General features: G+C 34.1%; 1 protein-coding gene across 1 annotated transcript in view; it reads left to right on the forward strand.

Moving 5' to 3' along the window:
- Nucleotides 1–16639, forward strand: part of SLC35F5 (solute carrier family 35 member F5) — a 41176-nt gene that overhangs the window by 18858 nt on the left and 5679 nt on the right. Inside the window, exons 8-13 of the mRNA XM_032250670.1 lie at nucleotides 726–807; nucleotides 1912–1999; nucleotides 4947–5011; nucleotides 7000–7104; nucleotides 11262–11421; nucleotides 13776–13866. Of these exons, the coding sequence (XP_032106561.1) occupies nucleotides 726–807; nucleotides 1912–1999; nucleotides 4947–5011; nucleotides 7000–7104; nucleotides 11262–11421; nucleotides 13776–13866 (591 nt within the window). The remainder of the gene's footprint in view (nucleotides 1–725; nucleotides 808–1911; nucleotides 2000–4946; nucleotides 5012–6999; nucleotides 7105–11261; nucleotides 11422–13775; nucleotides 13867–16639) is intronic.

Consider the following 16639-nt stretch of genomic DNA (forward strand, 5'->3'; position numbering starts at 1 on the left):
ATAGATTTCTCATTATGCTGTATTCATCTGTACATATTCTAATGTTGGAGAATTTTCCCAAATTTAAATATAATTTAGATAACAGAATAATATCAGCAGTACTTAGATAAAGCAATTTTTTTTTTTTTTTTTGGAGACATGGTCTCTCTGTCACCCAGGCTGAAGTGCAGTGAGGCAGTCATGGAGCCTCAACCTCCCAGGCTCAATAATTCTCCCACCTCAGTCTCCCAAGTAGCTGGGAGTACAGGTTTGCACTACCACACCTGGCTATTTTTTGTATTTTTTTTTTTTTTTTTTTGTAGGAATGGGATTTTTCTATGTTGTCCAGGCTGGTCTTTCTGTGCTCAAGCAATCCACCCACCTCAGCCTCCCAAAGTGCTGGGATTACAGGCATGAGCCACTATGCCTAGCCTAGGTAAAGCAAATTTTAAAATTGATTTGATACTTGATTTTACCCTCATTAAAAAAAAAAAAAAACCTGAATGCTAATTGTTAGCCAACTATTGTTAATTTTTAAGGGAAATTAGGTAGCAGGATCTTAGGTCTGATGATTATAAACATTTATCTTTTTTGGGAGCCTGTGATTTTTTTCAATACAAAGCAGCTTTTAAAACATCTTGTGAGAACAGTATTTAGGAGGAGAACAAAAAAGGGAACTCTGAATTGTAATGATGGATGTAAACATGTCTTTCATTAGGGTTCACTGTGGTTTTCTTTTTCTTCAGTGGTTTTTGGCAAATTTGTCATATCAAGAAGCACTTTCAGACACACAAGTTGCTATAGTTAATATTTTATCTTCAACTTCTGGTAAGAAATTTGTCTTTAAAAATCTTATTATTTTTATTAATGTTATTCATTATAAATTATATATTACTAGTATATACGTGTGTACATATATAACATTTTTATCTTGTTATAGCTTCTTACATTAGTTCTAATATGTATTCGTCTATTATAATTGCCTTTGAATCTGTATACAGTCAGGTGCCGCATATGATGTTTCAGTCAACAACAGACTGCATATACAATGATGGTCCCATAAGATTATAATACTGTATTTTTACTGCACCTTTTCTATGTTTAGATATGTTTGGATACACAAATACTTACCATTGTGTTACAGTTGCCTAGAGTATTCAATACAGTAACAGGCTATACAAGTTGTAGCCTGTGAGCAATAGGCTATAGCATACAGCCTAGCTGTGTAGTAGGCTATACCATTTAGGTTTGTGTAAGTATGCTCTATGATGGTCACACAAGGACGACACTGCCTAACAACACACATTTTCACTGTATTTATCCCTGTCGTTAAGCATGACTGTAATTTCATACCTTAGCCTGTGCTATTTATGTTCCTTCAAATACTTTACAGTATTTTTAATATAACAATATATTACAGTTTTATAGGCTGGCTCTTTGTAGTTGCCTTTCCCTTCACACATCCTTTCCAGAGATCTTTTTCTAGACCCTTTGGCTAAAATGTAATCGCTTATTTCAGAACTATAATTTGTCCTATGATAGGCATTTTAAGATTGAATCACCTTTCAAATCTGGAAGACAAAAGTATTTTTGAAGCTATAAAAATAACTTTAGAACATAGCTTGATTATGATGAGGTCAGAATGTTACTCTGAACAAGATTTAAGTTTCCTATTAGTTTAAAATAAATAGGACTGTACTTGATCTGTACTGTTGAAATAAACATGGTTTAGTTTGGAGGCTATTTTATGCATGAATGTTGAACATTTCATTCCAGTCATTATTTAACTGCAGTCATTTTCTTAGTTAAGAATGGAAAAAAATAATTTAAAAGTTAGGCATATACTTTACTTATTTAAACATGAAATAGGTAGTAAAAATGTTGACAGTATTTAAACTCATGTACCATTATTAAATTCTTTTCTCCTCATAGGACTTTTTACCTTAATCCTTGCTGCAGTATTTCCAAGTAACAGTGGAGATAGATTTACCCTTTCTAAACTATTAGCTGTAATTTTAAGGTAAGAATATAGTGTGATAGCTAGTTTACTCTGCTTAAAAAACAATGTTACAATTTCTGACAGTGGTACCAGGATAGCTTATAAGAGCAAAGAAAGATGTGGATAAAAGAAAGCTTTAAATGGACATGATGCTACTCAGCCCTGTCACTTCCTGCACTAGGTTTCTAAACCTTCTTGAGTAGGGTAACCAGAGGGAAAACTCCAAGGCTGCTTTGGTTCCCATTCATGTGTCTGTAGACTCACCAAGTATTGTACTGACATTCACACATAATGTGGCAGCTTAATCCTCATAATCATCCAAGTTTCTATTTCTTTTTCTTAAGGCAAGTTCCCCTTTTTGTTTTGATTTTTATTTTTCCTTTTTCTACTTTTCTTAGAAAGCTAACATTCAGTTTTCTCTAATTGTCTGAGCCTCAGATGATGTTTCAGTTGTTTTCTGTGTAATTCATTTGGCAGTTTTGCACTAATGCATGTCAGTGTCGCTGATAACTATACTTTAATATTTTATTTTTATTTAACTTTGTGTATGTTTGTGTTGTCTTTTCTACTGGATTGTAAACCCTTGAAGGTCAAAGCCTTGTTTTATATTTGTCTCATCAAAGATCTAGCTTGGGGCTTTGCCCATAGACAGTACTCAAAAAAGATGTGTTGGTTTAATAAAACTGTTATTTTTATGAAAGAAAATCAGAGAAGGTAGCAGAATGATTTAATGGAGAGTAGTGTTTCTTGGTTATCAAAGCTGGGATCGAATAAGCGCTCTGCTGTTTGTCCTTGGGCAGTTTTCTTAAACTCTGAGAGGTTTCCTAGTTGAGAAAATAATATTGTCTATTATTCCTTGGAGTCTTGTTTTAAAGTTTAGAGGTAATAGCTATGAAGTGTCTATCAGAGGCTGGTACTGGGCAATCATGTAAGACTCGTAGCTCTTATTCTTATATGTTATTCTTTTTTAGATATAAGGGTAAATTAACCATGGTTGCTCCAATGGGCAGCTGGTTGGTCCAACTAATTTATCCTTTTGACTTTATGGCCACTAAGGATTTATTCTTTTACATGGTTGGCTAATGTTTTAAGTCAAGCAAATTTTTTCATTAGGGAAATATATTTGCACTGGAGAAGTAAATAAGGTTTTTTTTTTTTTTAACTTTATTTAAAATATGTGCTAATTTATAACTTTTCTTCATGGTATTTTAATAAAGACTTTATAAAGAAGGAAGTGGATATAAAATATTAAACTTGCAAGTATTTTGACAGAGTGCATTACTCCTCATTAAAGTAGATCTAGAACAGAGGTTGGCAAACTGTTGGGTCAGCTGCTGGTTTTTGTAAATAAAATTTTATTGGAACACAGCCACTCTCATTTATTTGCAAATTGTCTATGGCCATTTTAGCATTACAGAGACAGAGTTGAATTGCAGCAATGTGGCCCACAAACCTAAATATTTACTACCTTAGCTTTTTTTTTAAAAGAAAGTGTTACTTAGAAATTTTTTGTATATGTTCTTAAGACTTATGTATTAAACATTGTTTAATACTTTGTTTTGAATTGGCATTTTACTAAGAGATTCAGTTTCTGAGGATATAAAAAGAATTTTACATAGCAACAATCTTGAAGGAAATCTAAGCGAAGAAATCTCATTTCATCAGTTGGGAGACAAGAGTGTGGCCTCAAGCCAAACAACTTGGAATCCAATCCCATCTCTGTCATTACTAGTTTTGAGATCTTGGGCAAGTTCCTTACGCTTCTGTGCCAATTTTCTCGCCTGTATATTGCAAATAATAGGATTTCTCTCATAGGATTATTATGAGGATTAAATGAGTAGAACTTCTAAAGTGCTTGGAACAATGTCTGATATAAAACAGCAGGTGCTCACCATATTTAGCCATTATCATAATTCATCATCTAAATGGAAACAAAATTCCTGATTTCTAATATATTGTGGATACTCAGTAAATAATAGCTGAATCTGAATGTGAACAATGATTATTACAGAAAATTGTGATGCTTTAATTGAAAGGTACGAATATTTAATGTAAGGACTACATTTAAGTTGTGATGACATCTTTCCATAAGGGAAAAAATATTTTCTTTCATATTCCTCTCCCACTGCCACCCTGGTCTTTCTGATCAGGGTGAGAGAATTCGGCTAATTTTTTTTTTTTTTAATTAGCAATATTTCATCTACTTGAAAACTTGTGACAATTTATAAGATTCATAGAAATATAAAGACAATGTAAGTTCCCTGAGGACAGGAACCACATCTATCTTGTTCACTTCTGTAACCCCATGATTTGCTCATATTAGATGCCCAGCAAATAACAATTGAGTTTATGAATGACCTCTTATATCTTTACATCCTTAATTCACTCTTATTTTCATCCACTAAAATCATGAGATTAGTGAAGTTGTTTAAGCACATAAGGATAGTTTTACTGTTAATTTAGATTTTACCAATAAGCAAGAGTAGTACCATTGCTGGATTTATATGGGTTTGATATATTTGTATAATCCAAAAGAAAGATTGGAAAGGGATGACAAGTTAGTTAATTCGTTCCTAATTGAAAGACAGTGGATAGCATAGCACATAAGAGCACTGGACTCGAGTAAAACTGACTGTATTTCAGTCTCAGCTATGTGATCTTGATCAAGTTACCTTACCTATTTGTGTATTAGTTTTCACATGTAAAATGGGAATGGCAGTAGCATTACTTCCTTATAAGGTATAATATTGTACATTTTGTGAGGATTAAATGAGTTAATACAAATATAACACTATATTATATTGATAATATTGTTAGATATTATTAATGAAATTACTAAATTATTTGACAGTAGTTTTACCCAAAGTTGAGATTAGTCTTGATCACTTATAAATAATTTTTATCTTTATGATTAGCCTTTTCAGAATTCATTATGTTTGCTCTTCATTAATGACTGTTATTCTCATAGCATTGGAGGTGTTGTTCTGGTAAACCTGTCAGGGTCTGAAAAATCTGCTGGAAGAGATACAATAGGTAAGTACATGACTCTGCATTCTCTCTGTTAGAATATTCAAGAAAGTTTTTTGTTAGAGTATACAAGAAAGGTAAATGTGCATGCTCATGTGCACAGATACATGCACAAAGGGTAGGCATTAGCAGCGTGTTTTTTTTAAAACTTTTCCTTTGGAAATAATGTAAAAAATTTTTCATAAATAGTTTAGTGAATTCTCATAGCCTTCACTCAGATTTTTCATATGTTATCAACTTACATAACTATTGTACAGTTATAAAAAAGCTATTTCTAATTTTGCCATTTTTTTTCCACTAATGTTCTTTTTTCTGATCTAGGATCACTTATTGCATTTAATTGTCATGTTTCCTTTAAATGCAGAACTGTTCCTAAGTCTTCTTGTCTTTTATGATCTTGACACTTTTGTAGGGTACCACCTAGTTGGTTTGTAGAATGTTCGTCACTTTGCATTTGTCCAATATTTTCTTTGGTTAAAGTTGTGCATTTTGGATAAGAATATAATGAAGGTGATATTGGTTAAAATTAACTACCTTACTCCAGTGTGAAGTTACTAATTTTACCTACTGTAAGTAGTAAATATCTTATGGGGGATACTTTGAGACTATACAAATTTCTTGTTGCAGGTATATCTTCACCCATGAATGTTGGCATTCATTCTTGATTCTTGTCAGAAACAGTTATTGCTGTGGTGAACACTTAGATTTGATCCATTGCTTAGACTTAACAAAAACAAGTAATTAGAATCTAGCTGGGCTGAGCATGTTGACTCATGCCTGTTATCCCAGTGCTTTGGGAGTGCAAAGTGGGAGGATCACTTGAGGCCAGGAGTTCAAGACCAGTCTAGGCAGCATAATGAGACTCCATCTCTATAAAAAATAAAAATAAATAAAAAATAAACCTAGATTAATGATTTCTCTTTGGATACTTCTTTAGATACTTGAGGTATATTGAGTAGAACAATGCTTTCTAAACTATTCCTAGCTACTGCCCAGTAAGCTGTGCTTTGAACCTCCTCACTTCTTTCTTACCCAGAGCAGCTTTGTGTATATAAAATAATATATGTATTTGTTATGGGCATGTGTGTGCAAGATTTTGTTGACAGGCTTTTCCTTAGCTTTTAAAAAAGTTTGAAAATAAAAATAATTTAATAAAACATTCATCTTTTAAGTAATTGAATAAATATTGAGTATGGTCACTTGGCAGAACATTATTTAGCTGTTTTGAAAGGTTTAAATGTTTTTGAGAGAGTTAATAAAGAGAATCAGTATTTATCATTCATGTAGTGTGAGATCTGTATTATGTTAACTATTTTGGAACATTAAAAAATATAAACTATGTGTTTGCAGTTTTCAAGGAGTTGTTGATTTGGAACAATATGAGATTTATAAAATGAAGCTACTAGGAATTAGACTAATATCATACTTGACAGTAGTAAGTATTGTCTAAAACAGAAGACAGGATAGAAATACAGCAGAGTAGAAAGAGGATGCTTTGTGGAAGAAATAAAACTTTAACAGAGCCTTGAAGATGGGAATGGTAGTGGAGTATATACTAAGAATGATATATGGGGGTAAGGAAGACAATACAAGCAACAGCTTAGTGATGGAAAGAAGCATTTGTTTGGTTGGACAATGCCAGGTGTCAAGATTGTTTGAATAGGGTAAAATAAAAACATGCACTTGAATTAAAAAAAAAGTGTTACTTTTGAGTTGTATTGTTATGTATATGTTTTGGTCAGATCATTGAGGTGGATGCTTTCGCATTTATTTGTTAACATATTAAACTCCTTCCTGTACTCCTAGAAGACATGGGTGGGGTGGGCTATACCTTTTCATTATATATTTTTATACCAACCTAAAGGTGATTTATATCATTATATATCTTTTCACTTTTGTATATTCTTGCAATTTTATCTGACACATTATTGAATTTTAAGTGTATATTGAATGACTTAATGAGTGGTTGCTTTAAATCATGTTGATTTTTACAGGTTCCGTTTGGTCTCTTGTTGGAGCCATGCTCTATGCTGTCTATATTGTTATGATTAAGAGAAAAGTAGACAGAGAAGACAAGTTGGATATTCCAATGTTCTTTGGTAAGAATATGTTTAACTTGTGAGGCTATTTACTCTAAATGACTAACACAGGGTTTTGCTTTTGTTTTTTGAAGGGAATAGGGAAGCCTTTTTTTCACCTTCCATATGATTCTTTAAAGCCGTTTAAAGATTGTGAAGGCTAATCCCAATGTTTTCCTTACTTTGTCCTGCATGGTTGTACACCTATGAGGGAATGCTCATCTCCTCAGTGTGAGACAGAAAGAAACTCCTAACAGTTTTTTCAAATTGAGGTCTTCAGCCTACAAACCAGATATTTATCTCATTGCTATGACAAAGTTCTGCTATTATAAGCACGTGAGAGTTTACGTGCTGTATCTTACATTTTGCCATTTTTGAATAGTTAGCAAAGGATTGGGGAGACTGCCCCCAAATGATATGTTTAATGCTGTCACAGTCTGTATATTTATTTACATTAAAAATTGTGGGCCATGTAAAGGCTTTTCATTTGCATTTTTTCTTTAAGACACAAACTCTTTTGTAACATAGATTCATTCTCAAATTACCCAATTATAGTTTCTGGATATGGTTTATAAATTTTCCTTTGCCTAACATCAGTTCAGGAAAGAACTTGTGATATCTGTAGGACTGCAAAAGAAGAACACATTGACAAGATAACTTTCATAACATATCTGAATACAAATAGATAAAGAAGCTCAGTGGTAAGGGTTCAAAGTGCAGCTTACAAGGAGTCAGGAGACTTGGAATTCAGCTGTTGTAACTTTATCTCATAGTCATCTGAACTATGAGGAAATTGGACTAGATAAATGGCCTCCAAACTGTGATTTAGGGAATAGGTGGGCTCCTTGGATGGTTGGAAGGAAGTAGAGTTGCATGTAGGGGTCTAGTTCTTGGACTCCTTTGCTGTTTCACCTGTGGAACAGAGGTACTTTGGTTTGTTTGTTTGTTTTTTTGATACAGAGTTTCACTCTCGTTGCCCAGGCTGGAGTGCAATGAGGTAGTTTTAGCTCACCGCAACCTCCGCCTCCTGGGTTCAAGTGATTCTCCTGCTTTAGCCTCTCAACTAGCTGGGATTACAGGCATGTACCACCATGCCTGGCTAATTTTGTGTTTTTAGTAGAGATAGGGTTTCTTCATGTTGGTCAGGCTGGTCTGGATCTCCTGACCTTAGGTGATCCACCCACCTTGGCCTCCTAGAGTGCTAGGATAACAGGTGTGATCCACCGCACCCAACTGAACAGCTCTACTTTGTTGAGGAATTTGCATTAGAATTTAATTTGTAGTAAAGATTTTTCTTATGGCTGGGCGTGGTGGCTCACGCCTGTGATCCCAGCACTTTGGGAAGCTGAGGTAGGAGGATTGCTTGAAGCCAGGGATTCAAGATCAGCCTGGGCAACATAGGGAGACTGCATTTCTATTTAATTTGTTTTTTTTTTTTAAGGCTATTTTAAAGCTATTTTTAAACTAAAAATAGTTTAAATACCTATGCCTAAAGACTAACAAAATTAAATGTTTGAAAAGCCATAAGGCTCAGTGATTGCTTAAATTCCTTTTAAATATAGAATTCAAGAACTATAGCTTAATAGCCAGGTTTGGTTGCATGTGTCTGTATTACCAGCTACTAGAGAGGCTGTGGGGGAAGAGTCACTTGAGTCTAGGAGTTCGAGTCTGCAGTGAGCTATGATTGTGTCACTGCACTGTAGCCTGGTGACAGAGTGAGACTGTCTCTTAAGAAAAAAAGATAATTTTAATAATATTTTATTTGAGAATCATAAAAAATTTTTTTGGAATGGAATGAAATGCTAGTAATTTTTGAGTGTTACAGGTTGGTGGTTGGGTCAGTGGGACTTTTAAAAAATTTAAACATTGACAACTTGCAAGAAAAATTGCTTAATTTACTCATATTAGGGAGAGTGCATATTAGACATGTAGCTTGTGTTGTTCCTGTTCATATGTGATGTGATATATAAAGCAATATTGACCTGCCCTGGGCTTTAGAATAGACAGGATTCAGAGAAGTTAGGATTGATGTGTTGGGGCTCTTCAGGCAAAGAAGTGTGAGCAGAGGCTTAACAAGGAGCAGTGAGTAGTTCTGAGTGATTGTGTTGGCACTTCTGTTTGTGGAAGAACAGAAAGGTGTGCGGTGCCAGATTCTGGGCAGTCTAGGGAATAGGTGCAGTCATTGGGACTTTTGTCTCTAGGTCAAAAGTTGTTAATTTATGTGGGATTTCATAGACTCAGCACTTCAGGGAAATAGATTTAGTTCTTGGTAATGCCAAATTTTGATGTTTCATTAGATCAGCTTTGCAATGTTATTTAGGCATTTTAGGTCAGGTGTCCTTTCTGTGTATGTGTGGTTTTTTCTTTTTTAAAATCACTTGATGTCTTAAGTTGTTGTATTAGTCTGTTTTTACACTGCTATAAAGAACTATCTGAGACTGGGTAATATATAAACAAAAGAGGTTTAATTAGCTCACAGTTCTGCATGGCTGGGGAAGCCTTAGACAATCATGGTGTAAGGTGAATGGGAAGCAAGGCATGTTTTACACACTGGCAAGAGAGAGAGAATGAAGGGGGAACTGCTAAACACTTTAAAACACTTTAGAACTCACTATCATGGGAACAGCATGGGGGAAACTGCCCCCATGATGGGGTCACCTCCCACCAGGTCCCTCCCTAACGTGTGGAGATTACAATTCGAGATGAGATTTGGGTGGGGACACAGAGCCAAACCATATCAGTTAGGCTCCCTAAAACAGGATATGAGATGGGGATTTTGTGTAGGTGAGTTTATTTCGGGGAGTTTGACGAAGGAAAAACTTGGAGTGAAAGAAGCAAGACAGAGAAGGGGAGAGAACTATGTAGCACACAGGGATAACTGAGGTTTGGCCCAATTCATTGCAGGTGCTGGGGCGGGGAGCAGAGCGAGAGCAGGTAATATGTCTGGGCCTTGAGCCATGAGGGCTGGCCTTGCAAATCCTCTGTCAATTAGTCATGAGCTTCAGAAGATGGGGGTGGGGTAGAGGGTGAGAACTTTCTGGGAAAAGCAGGTTTATCTGCCTCCCTTCACAGAAGTGGGGTAGGTGTGAGTGTTTAGCATCAGATAGAAAGTGGGTGCTCCTGCCCTTTTACAATATAACTAGGCATCCTAATTACTGGCTTATTATTTAGGTGACATAATAAGTATCAGTTATATATCTACTATAATTTTCTTGGTATAGTTACCGCATAGATCATATAGCAAATTTGTAACATAAACTGTATAGAAAGTACAACAAAAATTATTATACAGTTATAATCTTTTTTGTTTATAGTCTTTACATTCAGATGTATATGGTCATATATAAACTTAATTTCTGTAATAGTATTAGCTAACTTTTATTAAGTGCTTACTATGTGCCAGATACTGTGCTATATTTTATGTGTTTTGTCTAATCTTCCCAGCAACCTAATTAAATATTATTAAATGTTATTTTATGTTCATAGATTGGAAAACTGAGGCATAAAAGAGGTATAAGGTTTGCACTACTATTGAATGATAGATAGAGCTGCGATTGGACCCAGGCCATCAGACTGCCGGGCACACACTTAACCACTACGTAGGATGACTTTCCTTAATAACTAGTTAGTCTGTATTTCATTCATATGTTGAATAGCTCTTTGTGTGTACATACTTTCTCACTAACTAGCTAGCGGTCTGGGAAGACAGGAACCAACAGTTTTATCTCCTTTGGAACCTTCTTTCATTGCTGCTCGCATAGCACAAGTGTTTTGGACATAAATAGTTGAATCAGAGAGCAAACCATTTAATTCCACAAAATTAATTTAGGCTGAGTACACAAACACATACATACCAGCTATTTCTTTGAAGTTCTAGGGCACTATATTATCAGTAGCTAAGGTTAACAACCCTTCTTTTTGAGTTGTCCTATGAGGTTTATTCCACAGTAGTTGCTCCAGTACAGTGTGGATGGTTGAGTTCAGTGATCATACAGTTTTTTTTTTATGGTGTTGAGCTATTCACACGACTGACTTAAAAAGAAACCAACAGAAGTTTTAGTTAAGGAAACCTCCCAGAGCCCTTTTGTGCAAAATCTAATTTCGATTTTAGAGTTAATAAGCTTGGAAAATAGAAATCAATCACAATGCTAACTTTTGTCTCCTTTATACATATTCAGGTTTTGTAGGTTTGTTTAATCTGCTGCTCTTATGGCCAGGTTTCTTTTTACTACATTATACTGGATTTGAGGACTTCGAGTTTCCCAATAAAGTAGTATTAATGTGCATTATCATTAATGGCCTTATTGGAACAGTACTCTCAGAGTTCCTATGGTTGTGGTATGTACTTTAAGCATTTATATTTTGTCTGTTTGCTGATGGCCCTTCCTGTGTACCCCGCCCCACAGCACACATACAGCTGAATACTTTAACTCCATTAGAGCAGGGACTTTGTTTTTTAACTTCTGTGTGCCCATTCCATAGAGGAGTGCCTTGTCCACAGAAGGAGCTCAATGAACGAAGGAATGAATATGAATGGTCTAAATCTGTAAAAGTGTTTTAGAAAGTAGAGTGTTATGCAAATGAAAGTAGTTATTACCTAATGAATATCCAAATGTATAAGGTTTCTATGTCAAGTAGGAATGCATGAGTTCTAATTGAGAATCCAGGAGCTGGTGCTTATTTAAGAGGCTTTGGAATATCTGTTTGGTTGTTCATAGGTGTTTTTGTTTTATTTATTTTCAGGACCTTTGATATGGGTGAGCCAGAAACATAAACCTTAAACTCTGATTTGAGATGTTAACATACTTTGATATGCTAAATATCCAATATGTTGATATGCAATAATAAGCTTAAAATAATATGAAGACAATATTATGTATGGAATTTGGGAGACCTTTCAAATAATAGAGCTTTATACTTAGTCCTATTTCTGTTTGATAGAAACTTAAAAAGAAATGAATAAAACATAAATGAATAAAATGAATATTATTACATACCCATTGAAACTGTTAACTAGTTTTCCCTTGCAAAAGACTGCAACAGAAATAGACTTTTTTGGGGAGACTTCCTTAAAGCTCTGATTACAGTGCTGTGCCTCCCTGCCCAGTTAAGGAATATTTGTTTTCTTGGTATATCTTATATTCACTCTCTTTTGTGAAGAGTAAATAATACTTAAAGATTTACTTTGATTTTATTTTCTTAAACTCCTTTGCTGATCTAAAATTCTTTAAACTCATAATCCATTTACTCATTAATTTTTTCATCTTTAACTGTGTACATTTTAGATACTCAGTTTTTTTAACCTGAACTCTTAACAGATGACAAAAGGCTTTAGTCATCAGCTAAATTGGATCCAGCTTAAAAGCTGGATTAAGTCAAACAGGCTTTATAATTCTACCTTCCAGGCTTTTTGTTATAGTACTTTGCATGATAAATATCCAAGAACATATATGCTATATTTGACCCTGAATGCTCTTTTCACAGAGCAGCTAAGTACTGGGAACCACAAGTGCTTAAGTTCCCTTTACCTCATCAGTAAGGACTCATTGTTCAGCCTCTGTTCAGTACTTCTAGTGACACTTTATTAAGAGATAGCCCTTTTATTTCAGGATAGCATTATTAATTCGAACATATACCAAGCTAGATTTTACTTGCCTATAACTTCCATGGATTTGTAGTCCTAATTATATATATACATTATGGTTTTATCTCGGCTTACAATTCATTTTCTCCTTATATATCCAAATTATCAGTCTTTATAAATGGCTCATCTGTCTCCATTGGGTGTATTTTCCTTCAATTCAACAAAATTATATGTAGATTGATATTTCAATATTTCATACTCACATTGATAATTCAAGAGCTTAGCTTTTGGTTGGGACAATTGTTAAAAAAATGGAAAACAACAAAAAAATATATTTTTAAGAATATTCAATTCTTTTGTTTCTATGCCAAGCCAAATCGAAAGAATAACACACTATTGGGCCTGGCGTGGTGGCTTATACCTGTAACCCCAGCACTTTTGGAGGCTAAGGCGGGTAGACACAGGGCAGGAGTTTGAGACCAGCCTGGCCAACATTGTGAAACCCCATAGCTACTAAAAATACAACAAATTAGCCAAGTGTGGTGGTGAGTGCTTGTAATCCCAGCTACTCAGGAGGCTGAGGTAGGACAATCACTTGAACCAGGAAGGCGGAGGTTGTAGTGAGCTGAGGTTGTACCATTGCACTCCAACCCTGGCAACAGCATGAGACTTTGACTCAAAAAAAGAAAAAAAAAAGAATAACACACTATTTTAGTGTTCATGAAGGTGAGATATGTCCTGCAATTTTAATAATGCTGTTTTCTTTGTTATCTACATATCATCACAAAACTGTAATAATTGTTCAACAGTTTTTTTTTAATTAGTGAAATATAAGCTATACATCCAAAGGTGAATAATACCTGCAAACAGATCTTGAAAATAGCATAAAATATTTTGAACTTTTTATACTTGTATATTTGTATTTTTAATATTTGAAGAAAAACTTTGAGAATCATCTTAATAACTTTATTATTTTTTGTCTCAGTCTATCCTAACCTCTTATTTTTGCTCCTGATCTAATAAGCCTATAAGTTAGAAAGTCTTTGTTCAATGTTTTTGTTTCTGTAATTTTATAAATATAGAAATGTGTATTTTCTTTTTTTTTTAGGGGATGCTTTCTTACCTCATCATTGATAGGCACACTTGCGCTAAGCCTTACAATACCTCTGTCCATAATAGCTGACATGTGTATGCAAAAGGTAAGGAAACTATTTAATATTAATAGGTATTTTATGTATGTTATGAAAACAAACCTGACAAGAGTTGAGAAGTGATTTAATTATAAGGATACAAACATAAACAATACTTGATGCCTTCTCTCCCATGGTGCTTCACTAGATAGAAATATAAAAAATACCAGAGAAATAGATAATTTCCATTTTTAGCTTTTCCATTTTTTTCCCTTAATTTCTAAGTTAAGGGCATCATCTTCATATGTAGTTCTCCAGTTTTTGAGCTGATTATGTTCCAGATGTTCTTTGGTAAGTCACATTTCATCATAAAAGTATTTTAGTTTCTGCGATAAACTCCTATCACAGGTTCCTTAACACTGTGCTGATACTACTGAAGATATGAGCAGCACATGAATAATGTTGTTTGCAGTGAATGTTAGCCATCTCTTTCTGGACTCAGCAGAGTGGGTGTCCCATCCCTCTTCTCTGAAGGCCTAGTATGGATGTGGGGTTTCTCATGATAAATGTTGGCAATGCTAACACCACAGAAAAGAGAATCTGGGATGTTTTTGCCAGCAGCCTAGAAGGGAAGAGTTTCTTCAGTGCTCCTAGGTGTAGCAGGAAGAACAGAGGTATGCTGTTGCTCAACACTGAAAAGGGATCATAGCCATTTATCACACAGTTCAGTACTTGTAGGCATTTATCTTCAACTACTAAGTTATAGAAGTATGTGTATGTGCTTTAGTCTAATATAATTTGAAGAGGGAAATACTTCAAGGCCCAAAGTTTTATAATGTGTACAAGCAATAATCAAATTTTTAAAGCTAGTTTTCTTTAGGTCTTTGTGCAGTTTTTATGATAAAAGTGGCCTGGTATGGTGGCTCACACCTGTATTCCCAGCTACTCAGGAGGTTGAAGCAGGAGAATCAATTGAACCTGGGAGACAGAGGTTGCAGTGAGCCAAGATCAGGCCACTGCACTCCAACCTGGGTAACAGAATGAGACTCCATCTCAAAAAAAAAAAAAAAAAAAAAATTAAAGACAGGTATTCTCAGTGCTATATATCCTCTTTACTTATAAATTCTGTACTGACGTTTGACTTTGTTTTATGGTTCAGTAAATTCTTACTTATTTGTCATGGTTAAATAACTGCGATTCTCTCCTTACTTCAGAATTATCTTACATAACTTGCATTTTCAAAGAATGTGAATATTCTGTATAACACTAATATTACACATTATTACATATCATTCTTTTATAAATTTAAATAATATCCAGGTCCTTCTGTATCTTCAGGCCATAATCCTGAATATGAACCAAAATGGTTGTGAAACTGAGAAAGTGCTACTTGTTAGAGGATTTTGGTAGACTACTATGTAAATCATCTTTATTGTACTAATATTTTAAAAACATAAGCTTTCGTAGATTGGAAAAAAATTGCAGGTTTAATGTTCAGGAATTTTTAAGAGAATTGTCAGAGGGACCTAATTTTATTAAATGATTGATCATTTAATAATTGTCATTACAAATAATAATGGTTATAATTTGTTTAATAAAGTATTTTAAGATAAAGGCAAAACAGGGGGAAATGTATGTACATGCAATTAATTATAAAAACATAACCAAACTTTAACTGATTGCCCATTTCTAGATATGAAGACAAATAAGAAAAGATTTGGTTTTCTTGATTGTCTTCATATCTAGAAATGGGCATCAGTTAAATGAGTAGGCTGTACCTTTGGTGTTAGGATTGAGGTTAGGGAGATTCCATCTGGAAAAAGCAGCAGATGTGCCCAGAACTGTAACAGAAACATGGTAAGAGAAATCTACTTTTATAGGGTTTTTAGGTTCTATTAGCTATCTGTATTTATGTATAGCTTCTGAAATGTTAGCATTTATTAGCATTATTGTTCTTGAAACAAATTGGTTATTTAAATTTATAATTATTTTATATAATAGGAAGCATCCCTGATCTTATTCCATTTTATATTCAGATATGTCTAGGAATTGGAAATTTTGTTTGTTTGTTTACATAGGTAATTTTCTTTGTTGTAATAAATAAATGGCTTCATTTCTTTTGTCTTAGCTTGTTGAAAATCTAATTAGAAGTTTTTAATTATAAGACAACGCATAAACAACATTGTTGAAAGTGAACTTGCCCTCTAAAGTCTTCTAGGGCTTTATCTACCTTTATTAAGTTTGCTTTAATTCAGTTATGAAATAAGGTTTTTAGTTAAATATTCATGAAATCATTCCATCAACTATATCTATATTTTTAATTGCATTATTTATGACTTCTTAATATCTTTTCTGATCTTGGGTAATTTAAATGCAACGTGGTTTTTCCTGATTATTAGACATTCTGGCAAATATTCCAGGAATATGTTAAAATATATTGGTAATTTCATAACTAAATGAAAGCTTTTTAGTTTAATGACTGTTCTTTCCAGGGTGTTCTTAGGCTGACTCAGTCACTGTGTGTGAATGCCATACAAATAGGGCACGCATGTTAAAAGTTGTCAGTTATTATTCTTGTATTATGCATTGTGAGTTCCCTCATAAAATACATTATTCTTGCAAAACCCCTTTACTCTGACTAATGGTGCTATGAAATGGAATAGTATATGTCTTCCACCAGAGGGAGTCTTGCCTATGATTCCAGACCTTTTTTTTTTTTTAATTCTCAAAGAAGGCGAACACAGTTTTCCTTACCTATTTTACAGGTAGATGTTACTATTTTCATAATTATTTTTAAAGCAAACCTCCTGTGTGTTGCACTTAAGTCTTAGTAGTTAATCTT

Source organism: Sapajus apella, unplaced genomic scaffold (assembly GCF_009761245.1).
Source record: "Sapajus apella isolate SASKATOON/1434 unplaced genomic scaffold, GSC_monkey_1.0 scaffold72, whole genome shotgun sequence".
Taxonomy (NCBI): Eukaryota; Metazoa; Chordata; class Mammalia; order Primates; family Cebidae; genus Sapajus; species Sapajus apella.